The 13,861-nt window shown below is 37.3% G+C and overlaps 1 protein-coding gene across 1 annotated transcript in view; it reads left to right on the top strand.

Annotated features, from left to right (window-relative positions):
- diaph3 (diaphanous-related formin 3) overlaps positions 1 to 13,861 on the top strand; it is a 332,513-nt gene that overhangs the window by 220,749 nt on the left and 97,903 nt on the right. The window contains exon 24 of the mRNA XM_067387955.1: positions 7,438 to 7,601. Within this exon, the coding sequence (XP_067244056.1) occupies positions 7,438 to 7,601 (164 nt within the window). The remainder of the gene's footprint in view (positions 1 to 7,437; positions 7,602 to 13,861) is intronic.

The raw sequence follows: 13,861 nt of genomic DNA, 5'->3' as shown, positions 1-13,861 counted from the left end.
GCCCAACGTGTTGCCAGGGGAGATACCAATGGCACAAACTAAACGCTGAGCAAAATGTATACCCAAATAATCCTCATTGAACCTTTCTTTTAGTGCATTTTGTACAGCCCTGTGAAGCAGGTAGTCTTGTCTAGCTTCGTTATTCATTTTTCTTACTTGGGCTCAGGCATACCGAATGTTTTATTTTTTGCTGGTGTGCTTGCTGTTTCATGGGCAAAAAACAGATTTTACTTTATTACTTTAGTGTGGTGCTCATGATCCAGTGAATGCCGGCAGTAGATGCCTGTGTTCTGAATCTGACCCGACTGCTCTACCCTTCACGCTGTTCTAGCTAGACTCTACCAGGGGAGGTTATTATCTTACTCACCAGCCACATAGTGGACTGTCTTCCACCCTACATCCCTGCTCTTATCCATATTGTTTTTCTCTGTTTATTTTTTTTCTTCTGTTGCTCTTTCTTCTTTTTTTTTTTTTTTTTTTGTCTGCTCAAGTCTTTTACTTTTCATTTGTTTTTTATTCTTTTCTTTTATTCAGTAGTGACATTTAGTGCCTTGTCCCTACTGATATATTTTATGAATGCATTGACTCTAGAGAGCTACCCTGCTAGACAGTATTTTGGAGTATTGATTTTAAATTTTAACACATTGATGATGCCAAAAATTTTCTCACTTTTTAGGGTTGCACGATATTGGAAAAAAATGACACTGCATTATTTTGTTTTTCTGCAATATGAAGAAAAAAAAAAATCACCAAATGAGTTGAATAGCTCTACTTGGATAGAATTAATAAATCTAGAGTCATTGGGGTGATTTTGTAGGTCAGTGAATAATGACAAATTACAAGCATCGATAAATATTAGGGGTGTGACGAGATCTCGTGTCACGAGATTTCTCGTCGAGGCGAAAAGTAGTCTCGTGATGTTGCCATAACAGAGTGTTAGGATGATTAGGAAAGAATATGCCACCGCTACGTTTACATTACGCCTCCACTGTCGTTTTGCTTTGTATTTAAATAAAAAACATTTAATTCAGTTGGATAACGGATGCCGCAGCTCCATATTTACAGAGTTACGCGCGATCGCAGAAAGTGAAAGTAAACAGAGGCGCGCATTCAAACGCGATCTCAATACCCCGCATTTTGAAAGCAGCTCCCTGATGAATACAGATATCTCTCAATATAAAATCTATTTTAGGCTGGGCAGTGTAGTTGTAACCATCTCTCAGCTCTGTATCAAAGAAAAATGTGGTCTTATTTGCACTTTGAATATTGAGAGAGAGCGATTATGGTTGCACTTATTGTAAAGTGTTACCATAAAAAAGGATAACAGTTTTGTCCTAATCTTATTAAGCACAAACAATAAGGTTTCATTTGTTAACATTAGTTAATGCACTGTAAACTATGAACTAACAATGAATGACTATTTTTATTAACTAACATTAACAAAGATTAATAAATACTGTAACAAATATATTGCTCATTGTTAGTTGATGTTGATTAATACATTAATGTTAATAAATGACCTTATTGTAAAGTGTTACCATTTTTATTTATACTGTTTATTTCTATGATCAGTTTGTGGAAAGGAGTTCAGTTAGGAGGTCAAAAGTTGTAGAAGCTCATAATTCATGTACAGTAAGGTCTGAAGAGACTGAAATCATACAGAAGAGAAGTCGGTCAGTTGAGTTAGTAGCAAAACCTTTTACAGTGCTTGAGTATTGTTGTCTTTTACTGCATATGATAATTCATACTCAGAAAGTAGAACTGAAATGACATTCATTACAAGATGATTAGTTCAAACATTTCAAATAAACCTGCAGAATACTTTTTCTAGTCATGATTTCACCATTGAGGATTTCTTAAAAATAGTGTGTAAAAATCTTGTCTCGTCTCGTCTCGTCTCTTGAGATACCTGTCTCGTCACACCCCTAATAAATATAATAGAAAAAAGATACTAATTAAATAAATAATGCTTTATATTTTTCAGGTAAGTCTAACAGTATTCAGGTACACAAATTGAATAATCAAATGTAAAACAACACTGCATAGTCTTCACTGTATAAATTAAATATAATTAATCTGTGTTAAAGCTACAAAAGTGATTTTTCTCATAGTGTTTTGTTTGATTTAACATTCATGACACAAATTAGCAGGAATATAAGGCTGCTAATATCCGAATGCACGGATGCAAAATACTGCAACACATCCGTTTTCCTTCCATTTTTCTTTCTCAGTTAATTGTTCAAGTCATAAGTAACTGTGTGTACGGGGATACTCGCAGATGCGTTCATTTTGACAATCTTTTGCATGTATGTGTCCATTCAGGCACAAATAGATATGGAAGAGAACAGAATTCAGTGTTCACATACGTCTGCGGCTCTGTGTGTGCGCAAAGATAACAGCCGCACGTTCTAAATGGTTTAAAATCTCTTGAATGTTTAAACTGACAGGAACTAAAACACATACAAATGATAAACTTTCATTGTATGGTGGTCAAACTTTGCGGATTAACGATCCCTATACTAGACATTGCACACCCTGTGATGAGACTATCACTGATGCGCACATTGCGATGAGACTATCGCTGATACACATCACGGTATTGATGCTAAAACCATATATCGTGTAGCCCTATCACTTGGTGGCTAGCTTGCTAGGTTTTCAGATAGCAGTTACGAACAGGGGTTGTCTTTTAGACTGGGCGTAGATTTTGCATTTGTAAGTCTTGCTTAGTAATGTGCTGAATTATTAGAGATGCATGATATATATTTTTTTTTTGTCATTTAGATTACCATTTGCCATCTAACACACACTTAGTTAATTTTTAAAAACAATAATAATTTAATAACATTTAAGACCCGTTCACTCCAAGTACAATAACTATAATGATGACTATATTAGCCTTCACACCAGCAGACTATATTGTTCTGTTTATTCTAAGTGCGTGTTTTTTTTAGTCTGCCACTTTAAATACACGCACTCTTAAAGCAGAATGGATTCTGATTGGCTGTCAATGGTTTTATCGTTCACCAGCTGGGAAAAGAAAACATTCTGAAAGAGATTCCAATGATGATGTTTTTTTTGTTTTTGTTTTTCTGCCTGTGCTGTTATTTTAGTTGTGGTTTGGACTGTTATTCTTTTACATTTAGAATGATTTTTAGAACTATGTCTTTGTTGTTATCATTACAGTTATCGTCCTTGATGTGAACGGGCCTTTTAATGTAAATCTTGTGAAAATGAACATCCATTTTCCATATTGTACAGTATACTGTCATAATGCCTAAATTTAATTGTAGCATGGTATATTTTAGTGTTTATATATTCATTTATTAGACAAAATAGTATAGAATTTTTCAGATTATTAGTTTTACATCCCTAAACATATACGATCTAAACAGAGGCTGCATTTTATGGACACTACATGGCCAAAAGTATGTGAACATCTGAATATTACATCCATATGTGCTTGTTTTTAACATTTTATTTTTAAACCATTAACATAAAGGATTGATTGTCCCTATAATAGCATATTACATGATGTCCTATTCTACTGCAAATGTCTAGGGAGACTGCATGGCAGTCATTTTATGCACCTATTAGTATGTATGCATCTGAAATAGTTAATGAGAAAGAGGTGTCCACATGTGATTGTGTATCTCAGATACTGTATCATGGGGTTTGTTAATAGTGTGTCTTAGAAGTGTTGTGTAGGTGTACAGTATGAGAGTGTCTAACAAGCTCAGGTGCACAGGAAAAAAATCAATGCTTTTCTATCCCTCTACACAGAGCTTGTGTTCAAGGGTCAGCCATCAGCCTCTCTCTCTCTTTATTTAGTTTAGCTCTCTGTCACTTAGAAGAAAAACCCAGAGTCCACCTTCCTCTGTCTTTCCTCTGTCACTGCTAACACCATTCAGCTCCACACGGCAGGCCCTTTTCTGTCCTCTGAGCTCTTAGCACCAGCAACCAGATCAGTATTAAAGTTAATGAAGTCTTATCACTCGCTCTCATACACCGTCTGTCCTTTCATTAGGTGAGCACGTCCCCTGATCTCCATTCTTTCCCTAATCAGAGAGCCGAAGCAGGTGTGTTTGGAGGGCGTGAATGAACTCGCAGTATAAAAGACAGCAGAGGAGAGGCACAAAGCAGATCTGTGTGCGTATGTAACCGAAAGAACTCCCAAAAGATTTCATGTGTATGCCGAACAAGCATAGCTGTCCGGCCTGTCTGCCCTCCCTTATAATGTCTTCATCATGAATAAGTCATGGAGGACCTGTTATACTGAGTCCTGTAGAGAGATGTGCGGGTTAGAGTAGCTCCGTCCAGTCTCTAGATGACTACTTTTTAGCAGAATTCTGGGTAATAGTCACTTTTTTTTTTTTTACCTTGCCTAGGATACCTGATTACGCAAGTCAGCTTTGAGCTTACAAACCACACAACAGAGATTTTGCTATAAATACATATATACTTACATATTATTAAGATTATGTTGGTAGCCACTCAAAGTAAGTCTTACGCTGCAACTTCTGAAGCAACACAACGAAACCCACAATTCAATTCAGCAACACATGACATTACCCATTCAAAGTAAATGAGAAGCGAATGTTCTTTTTTGGGTAAACTAACCCTTTAATGCAGACGCAGACTCATTTTTAAAGCAAACTCATTTGGGATTTAAGATACTAATGTATGAGTTGAACATGTAGTGAAGATGTATTTGATAAATCAGATACAGCATTATTTATAACTATTGAGTAAAATACCCTGACGAATTTTGTAGGCTTCAACGTAAGATAGACAGATAAATAACAGCAGGTGCGATTGTCATCTGTTGTGGCACTTAACTACAGATCTGTTTGTAGTGTGACTGCACTTCATAGGGGCTGCCGTGGTGCTGTTCACAAGTCAATCTGAGAGCACAACCTACTGAAATCGGTTCACCCCGAGGCCAACTCGTACACACACCTCATAAACACACACGCACCCCCTCAAGATAATGCCAGTAATAAAAGCAAACTCTTTAACGTCTTAACACCAAAGTCTTAACACATTTTTTGGGGGGTGGGAATAGTGCGATGTGAGGAACCAGCTTCAAACAGGATTACTAATTAAAAACTACATCAAAGTCAAAATATTAGTTATGATATTTGGAGTGAAGCTTGCCATCTTTGCATAGGCATTTCTGACCTCTCAGCAAGGATTAGACCTAGATTCTCTTTCATGTCAGAGTTTGTGCATGTTGGTAAGAGTCACAGTGTCAGTGCATACATGTGTATGTGTGAGAAAAAATGCTAATATTTGTTATAGACATTTGATGGGGCTCCGTGAAGCTGAGGCTGAGTGTGATATGAAAAGAGCTCTTTTGCCCTTGAGAATGAACATTATGTGGGTTATAGGTCAGTCATGCTTTTTTATCTGTACATCCTAGTGAAACACTTCAATCATACAGCACTAAATAATAAGAATATGTATGTTTTCTGAGCACTTGTTTATATATTGTAAAAATCTTTGTCTAACCCCAAGGACATACACACACATGTATATGCATATATTTTCCCTCTGGCCCTCTGTTTTCTTTCTTTGTCAGCCTGTATGTAGATGGTTTCACTCTCCATTCCAAAAAGAAAACTTTGATCTTCATCAAAGGTTTTCACCCATCCCATTTTCTCACACCAGAGTTGTGTTCCCAGCATGTTTTTTTTTAGCATGCACACATGGCAGTGTGTTCATGTGATATGCAAGTGAACATGTGTAGGGTGTTAATTAATGGCATTTGTAACTATTAATATTGCTTATGAGCAATGCCATGCAAATGTCAATCTTACCATGAAAAAATAATGTTTTTACCAAAAAGAACAAAACCCTATTTAAGTTGTGCATTTATTTTACTGCATTAATGTGCTTTATTATAAATTTGAAGGAAATCAACTTGGTTTTCCACCACATATGAGGTGTGTACCGATACTAAAGTTACATTTTTATCCAACTATCATTTCATGTTTTAAAAGAGTTAGATCTTGATCAGCAACTAATGATCAACAACAAATTGGAGTGGGAGCAGTCCGATAATTTAAAAGCCTCAAATACAATATTATGGTTACAACTGCATCTGTCTCTGATGTAGACTTGTATAGATTTATTTTAAAGTGGATCCCACATTAGTTACACAGCATGAGAGGTGGTGTGAACGCATGCTATAAATAATCCATAACCATTTGCGTTACACTTGTCCGTAACAGAGAAATGTCATGTCTGTAACAGTGTTTTTTTCCTCCAAAATGCGAAAACGAGAATGGAAATAAAATAGATATTTTATGTTCTGTGGAGAGCCAACCCTTCTCCATTTGGTGGATATTGTTGCTTCTGGTCTTCTTTGAATCTATTGTCAGGGCTTTAGGAAAATATAAACAGATGGTTCAGTATATCGGTAATGAATACATTCTATGGTAATATATTTCAAGTTTTGACTGCAAATGTCCATAACACTGGAATTGCTGGTTAAGGATTCATCATAATTTTGGTGTTTGCACCATTTGTGTTACAGACATGAGAGACACCTTAAATTGCATGACTTGTTAAGCAAAGGTTAAGTAGTTTGCGTAGACATGAACTGATATAATGTTTACCTTGAATGCAAGTCGCATTGGGAAAAAGCGTTGCCATTGTGGTGCCACTGTCATTGTGGTGGTGAGTTTTGCAAAGACAAGCACTATTCACATTATCTTTAAAAAGTGAATTTTTTTTTTTTTTTTTTCTAGTCTTGCTAAGATCAGAAAGAATTTATGATTGTTCAGTGTGGCTATAAGGGTCACCTTAAAAACATGGGCTTTGCAGAGATTTGCAGCCCACAAGCTTCCATTAGATATAAACATAGTGAGTGTGGAACATAAACACTGGTACTTTATATTCACTGCACAAGTACTTTTAACTATCTATAATTATGTTTGTTGATGAATAAAATGCATGTGTATACCTACTTTCCCAATAAATTACATGTTTTGCATTGGCCTCCTACTGTACACACCAGCACAGTTTTAATTGGCTAAAGAGCAGTCATAGATACAGCGCTTGGGTTTGTGCAGCAGTTTTAGCCATAATTAAAATGGACTGGACTTTTACATGTGGATTATTTATATGCTTTTGTTTTGCATGTGCGGGTTACACAACTGTAGCAAGTGTATAAAAAGAAAATAATAATAATAATAATAAATAATGATATTAATTGGTTACCTGCAATCAGAAACAGCATTTTTACTCTGGAACAACTGAAATTGATTTTTTTTTTTTTTTTTTTTTTTTTTTTACTTATTTATTTATTTTATTTTATTTAATTCCTAATTAACCAAAGTATCACAATACAGGAGAAAATGTATTTTAATGAAAAACATTTACTTTCCAATACTATTTCCTCTTAGATGAAGTCCTTGACAGTGATTCCTCACAGTTTCTCTAAGCAGGCAAGAGATCAGTACCAGAAGTTGGTCATCATGCACAGTAATATGGTGACCCTTTACCTCAACATGCTGGAGTATTTCGCCATCGACCCCAAGAAGACCTCTGTGGAGGAACTCTTCACTGACCTCAGCAACTTCAGAGCTATGTTCACGGTAAGCCACCCACTCTGATTCAGCTCATAATCACAGTCTCTATACCTTATGAAATGGAGTCATGTCAGTTGATATTGGCTTGTGTTTGCAGTATCTGCAGCTTTGCAGAAGCCCCACACCAGCTTTCAATGACTTTACAGGAAATAATCTGGTTCTTTCTCCTTCCAGCCTTGCCCTTTTTGGCCCACAAGCCCTGACCTATTTGAACAGGAGGAAGTGTTATGCATGTTATACGTAGAGGGAATACTTGGTATTTAGTAGCCAAATATTGCTTGCCCTGCAATGATAAGTGTAGGTTATGCACACATTGAGACAGAGCGCTTTCTGTTTCCACTTACTGTCATTGAGTGTGCGATTGTGTGTGCATGCTCTCACACACCCTTCATTCCCATTCTGAAGGTTCTAGTGCACTAATCTGACAAAAGAGAAGCCGCCTGTCTCCTTTATGAAAAGCCATTTGAAATGCAAAGTTATTTTCCACTTGGCTGCTGCAGTGATGAGACGAATCACGTCGCCTTTATTATTTTAAATGATTTCATGATGGAAATGCTGAAATTTGGGGAATGAGCTGACGGTGGGTCCACCATCAGATGCATGATAATGCACTCCTGTGGCGCGCCTTTGAAACCTGTCCCCGGTGCAGCGAGGGATGCGGAACTTGCTATCCAGATGAGGAGCCTGTACTGTCCGTCAGACTCAGTTTTCACACTCGCTGTGAAACAAGGCAACAGAGAGCACGATAGGGGTTGTGACTGCCCAAAATCAGCAGTCTGAAAATGTAGCATGAAGGGTGCAGGCTGTCATGTTTAAAAGAAGATTCTTGGTTGTGTGTTTGCTTTATAGATTTTATACTGGGCCTGGATGCTGTATTTGACACAAGCAAAAATTACACCGTGAAGGACAGATCATTCAATATGTGTAAACCTTTAGGAAAGACACTGTCAGTATTTGTCATTGTCATCAATACGTTGTCTGAAGTAGAGGTTTTCAAACTAGAGTCCTCTGGGGAACAAAAATAATAATAATAATAAATAAAATAAAAATAATATAAATTGTATTCCATTATATGAATAATAGTATAAATATTATATTATATTATTACTGCATAATATTTTAATAATTTATTTTGGCTCAAGTACAATTATGTTGTAAATGACATTTATTTATTTTAATTTATTTATTTATTTAATCTAATCAATAATTGTATGTATTTATTATTAATATAAACTACATTATGTTTACTCTAATGTTTCCAGATAATATTAAAAATAATAATAATAATAAAACATTATACGTGATGTAATGATGTAAATTAATTAATTAATCTATTGATCATTTTTTGTGATGATTTCATAACATTAATGTTAAACGATTCTGGGCTAATTTAGCAAAGTAACGGCAAGGCTGGTAACTCTCACGATATTGACCCAATTCTCACGCTCTCACGCCACACCCCCATATTCTCACGCAGACTCGTGCAGCAGTGAGGAAAAAAAAATCGCACCGCATGATCTTGCAAAGCAACGCGCAGAGAGACCAGACAGACAGTGTACAGACTAGTGAGTTTTTGTGACAGTTGTGAGGGATATACACAATTTATTCCCATAAACTGTGTAGTCAGCCGTTCTCCCTCCCATCTGCACCATGTGAGTTGTGAACGCAGGCAGGTCAGTGAGTTACAGGGCGCTCTGTGTCTCCGTCCAGTTTAGCTAGTAACTAATAGGCCTAATATGCTGTTATATAGTTTATAGGGGTGTGACGAGCGTCGAGGCGAAAAGTAGTCTCGTGATGTTGCCATGACAGAGGGTTAGGATGATTAGGAAAGAATATGCCACCGCTACGTTTACATTACGCCTCCACTGTCATTTTGCTTTGTATTTAAATAAAAAAACATTTAATTCAGTTGGATAATGGTCGCTGCCGCTCCACATTCACAGAGTACGCGCGATCACGAAAGTGAAAGTAAACGCGAGCGCGCATTCAAACACGATGTCAAATCCCCGCATTTGAAAGCGGCTCCCTGATGAATACAGATATCTCTCAATATGAAAGATATTTTAGGCTGGGCAGTGTAGTTGTAACCATCTCTTAGCTCTGTATCAAAGACTTTTTTTTTCTTTGAAAATTATTATTTGCACTTTGAATATTGAGAGAGAGCGATTATGGTTGCACTTATTGTAAAGTGTTACCATAAAAATGAATAACAGTTTTCTCTTAAGCTTATTAAGCACAAACAATAAGGTTTCATTTGTTAACATTAGTTAATGCACTGTGAACTATCATGAACTAACAATGAATGACTATTTTTATTAACTAACATAAACAAAGATTAATAAATACTGTAACAAATATATTGCTCATTGTTAGCTGATGTTGGTTAATACATTAAATGTTAATAAATGAGACCTTATTGTAAAGTGTTACCATTTTTATTTATACTGTTTTTATTTCTATGATCAGTTTGTGGAAAGGAGTTCAGTTAGGAGGTCAAAAGTTGTAGAAGCTCATAAATCATGTACAGTAAGGTCTGAAGACACTGAAATCATACAGAAGAGAAGTCAGTCAGTTTAGTTTGTGGCAAAACCTTTTACATTACTTGAATATTGTTGTCTTTTACTGCATATGATAATTCATACTCAGAAAGTAGAACTGAAATGACATTCATTATAAGATGATTAGTTAAAACATTTCAAATACACCTGCAGACTATTTTTTCTAGTCGTGTATTTCACCATCTTGTCTCGTCTCGTGAACTCAATCTCGAGTCTCATCTTGTGAGATATGTCTTGTCACACCTGTTGTCTGTTTTGCAGCACTGAGCAGTTATTTTACATAACTTTATCATAAAAAAGTACAAAAGCAAGCCACGCCCCTCCATAAGCCCCTCCCCTATAACAAAGCCCCGCCCCCATGGTAAGTGCACCGTATAGTTTCCTGCTTTTTTGTCCTTTGCCAATCACACCTATGATTCAGTTACGATTATCATGTCAATGATTTAATTCCACGATGCATCACAATGTGTTGCATCCTCAATTTTCAACATTTTTGAAGCGAGATACTAACGGTCTCATCAGATTCAATGAACTGCTAAGCTATGCTAAAAGTGGTACCACCAGACCCGGAGATTGGCTGAATGGATTAGAAAACGGTAAAACTCAACTGTTTAACTCTAGAGGAGTTTGAAAATGATCCTATTTTCAAAAAAAAGTGGAGTGTTCCTTTAAGTCTGAACACAGCATACGACAGGAGCATTTAGAAATAATATACACTAGAAAATGCTAAAAGCGCATGAAACTGTCAGGTAGTGTATTTAAGTTACAATAACGCTCACACACACACACACTCTAGCATGCACACGCTATGTCTCTCTCACACACACACACACACACACTCACACTCACATGCACACGCTCGCACACTGTAAATGTTAAAATAGTGGGTGGATTTTTTTCATTACTCGCTTTAGTTTCGCCTCCCTCACCCATTTTACGCTAACGCGAGATGTGCGTATGCGACAAATGACATCAGAGAAACGTCAGTAGGCTATAATCTATTATGGTCTAATTCTGCATCGATGCAGAATCGTCCGTGTCCGCATCATGATGCATCATAGAAATGATTAATTTCAACACCCCTTCTAGGAACATGAATTAAGAAAATAAATGGAGGTCAGTTTTGGTGACATGTTGATTTTACATCTCTGTGGCTTTAAGATTTTAAAGGGGTGTAACCAGATGCAAATGTTTCTGTTGTCTTCTCTATCCCACTCTTCCTGCCCTCTGCTTCTTTTTTTCCTGTCCGCTCTTCACCCTCATACAGAATGTCCCTCCCTCAGTCTCTCCCTCATTCAGCCCTTTTCCAGGTCAGTGAGTTTTCAGCCCTCAGAAGCAGCTTGTTTAAATCAATGCTGAGGAGTGGCAGGGGACCAGCAGTAGAGCAGGAGGCTACAGGCCTTCATACACACTCACCTTACCACAACACTGTATGCACTCACACATTCCTGCACGCCAAACACTCACACACATGCAGACCTGCAGCCACGCATGCTTAGTCATCCTCTCAATAACATCTCTCTCACTCGCACTTTGGTTCTGACTGCTTTTTTCTGCAGAATGACATTGACAGGATGTCTTCATTTTGATGGAGATTGTTTTTGGCCGCTGCCCCACTGATTCCCAGAAACGCAGGCACATACTTGACACACACATTCTGACTTTGTCTTTCTCAACCCGTTTTCCTGTTCTCTTTCTTGGGGTGGAAAAGTGACAGAAATGAAATAAAAGAAAGACAAAAAGAGAGACTATGAGAGACTAATATAGGAGAATAATATAGGAGAATACAGAGAATTAAATGAAAAACAAGGGGGAAAATATGAAAGTAATAATGCTGCAGTAGCAGCAGCAAATGACCATTCCTGCCAATCAGACTGTTATGAATAATTGAATTTGTGTAGGGAGAGATGAAGATCCAACCTTACCTTACCTTCTTTCACTTCTCCATATAGAAGCATTGACTGTGTCTCTGAACTCACTGTGTCACAGTGAGTTCCCTTTGCAGCATTTTGGGCACCATAAGCACATTTGAATGTTTGTATAAGCCTGTAATGTCCAGAAATGTTGTTTAGGTAGGTGGCTTTAATTCTTATCATTCAAAGACCTTTACGAAGCCCAAAAATGCTGCTCACAATCCAATTCTTTCAAACTTTCCTTGAAAGTTTTGCTTGAAGCAATGTGCAGTATAGCATAGACATGTGTTTTTTTTATTTACCATAAAATTCCCAGTTAACATTTTCATAGTTTATTTTGGCTTTAGTACAATGATTTTGCAAATTATTTATCTATTGTCTATATCACACTTTCTTTATACCATACTAAGTATTTTATGCTTCTAAAGATTTATTTATTTATTTACATAGGAAGCTATGGTTTGTAAAAAGCTTACTAGATCATAGGTAGATTTGATATGATCATACAATCTCCCTAATGATCAGGCTAGGTAGGTAGTTCTGATGTGGATGTGTCTGTGATGCAGAAAATGCTGTCTATGTAGGCAGCTATGATTTGGATGTTTATGAAGCTTAAAATGGAGTCTTTAGGTAGCTTTGATTTGTTTATGCAGTTGCCTGTGTTTTGTCTACAAACGTTGTACATGTAGGCAGCTGTGATTCTGAAAGGTTGATAATATCCAAATACATTGCCTAGATATGTAGCTTTGTTTGTCTGTGATGTACCCCAAAGGGTGCTAGGTTTTGAAACAGTCATTGAGTGGAATCAGGACAGAGCAGAAAGTGGAGAAGGGAAGACATGAAAGGGGATCCTTTTACTCAGTGGTCAAGTATCATCACTTTTTTTTTTGGCAGATATATCAGTACATTTCTATCATGGTTGCCAGATACTTTTTATTCCTCTGTTGTTGTATATTAGTTGATGTATTGAGGGATGGTCAAATCTGCTGTACCAGAGTTTGTTTTACAATCTTGAAAAACATGTGCGGCCACAGTGTGGTTTGTGTTTTTTGAAATCAAAAAGATTTGAGACAGGACTCTGATGCGACATACTAAAAGTAATTTGATCACACCTCTCTCTAAGCTGCGGGTTGCTATGGGAATTTATCCTCGCATGTAAAATACCAAAAAAAAAAAAAAGACAAAAAGGGGGTGAATTGTTTTAAGCAGCAGTTAATTATGAGGCTAAAGCTCAAGAGAGTCACACAAGCCTTGCCAAACCTCTGAATCACACCTAATAATCCTGTACCATGGGAGTTGCTGTGGCAACAAACACACTTTCATTTCTACGGTTGACTTTTGACCTTTAACTGGCAGCTCTGCCTTATCAGGAAATAGCCACACTGTTACACACAAGCACCCAAACACATCAAAACATTGAAGCGTTGTCACAGCCCTCCTCATAACAGACTGACCAGGACCACGTTCTGTCGCATGCGGTTCATTCTGTGTGATCCTCATCACTAACACTCTCAGAGATGCTAATGTTGGACATGCCCTCGCTCGCTCTGAGCCCTTAGTGCACTGGGTGCTAGTCATTTTACATTGAACTGTGTGTTTCAGTCTTTTAGCGTGCGTGTGTGTATGAGCGTTCCCCCTCTACTCACCCACCCGTTTGAAATAGACCAGCAGCAGTTCGGCAGTGCTGACAGGAATCCAATTGACCGTGGCTAATGGCAGACAGACAAGGGAGAGTGGGTGAACACGGGATGACCTGCAGGCGGAGAAAGAGAGAACAGGATGGAAAATGGGCATC

Source organism: Chanodichthys erythropterus, chromosome 6 (assembly GCF_024489055.1).
Source record: "Chanodichthys erythropterus isolate Z2021 chromosome 6, ASM2448905v1, whole genome shotgun sequence".
NCBI lineage: Eukaryota > Metazoa > Chordata > Actinopteri > Cypriniformes > Xenocyprididae > Chanodichthys > Chanodichthys erythropterus.
Note: the sequence above shows the minus strand (reverse complement) of the source record. Positions and strands in the feature narration are given on the sequence as shown.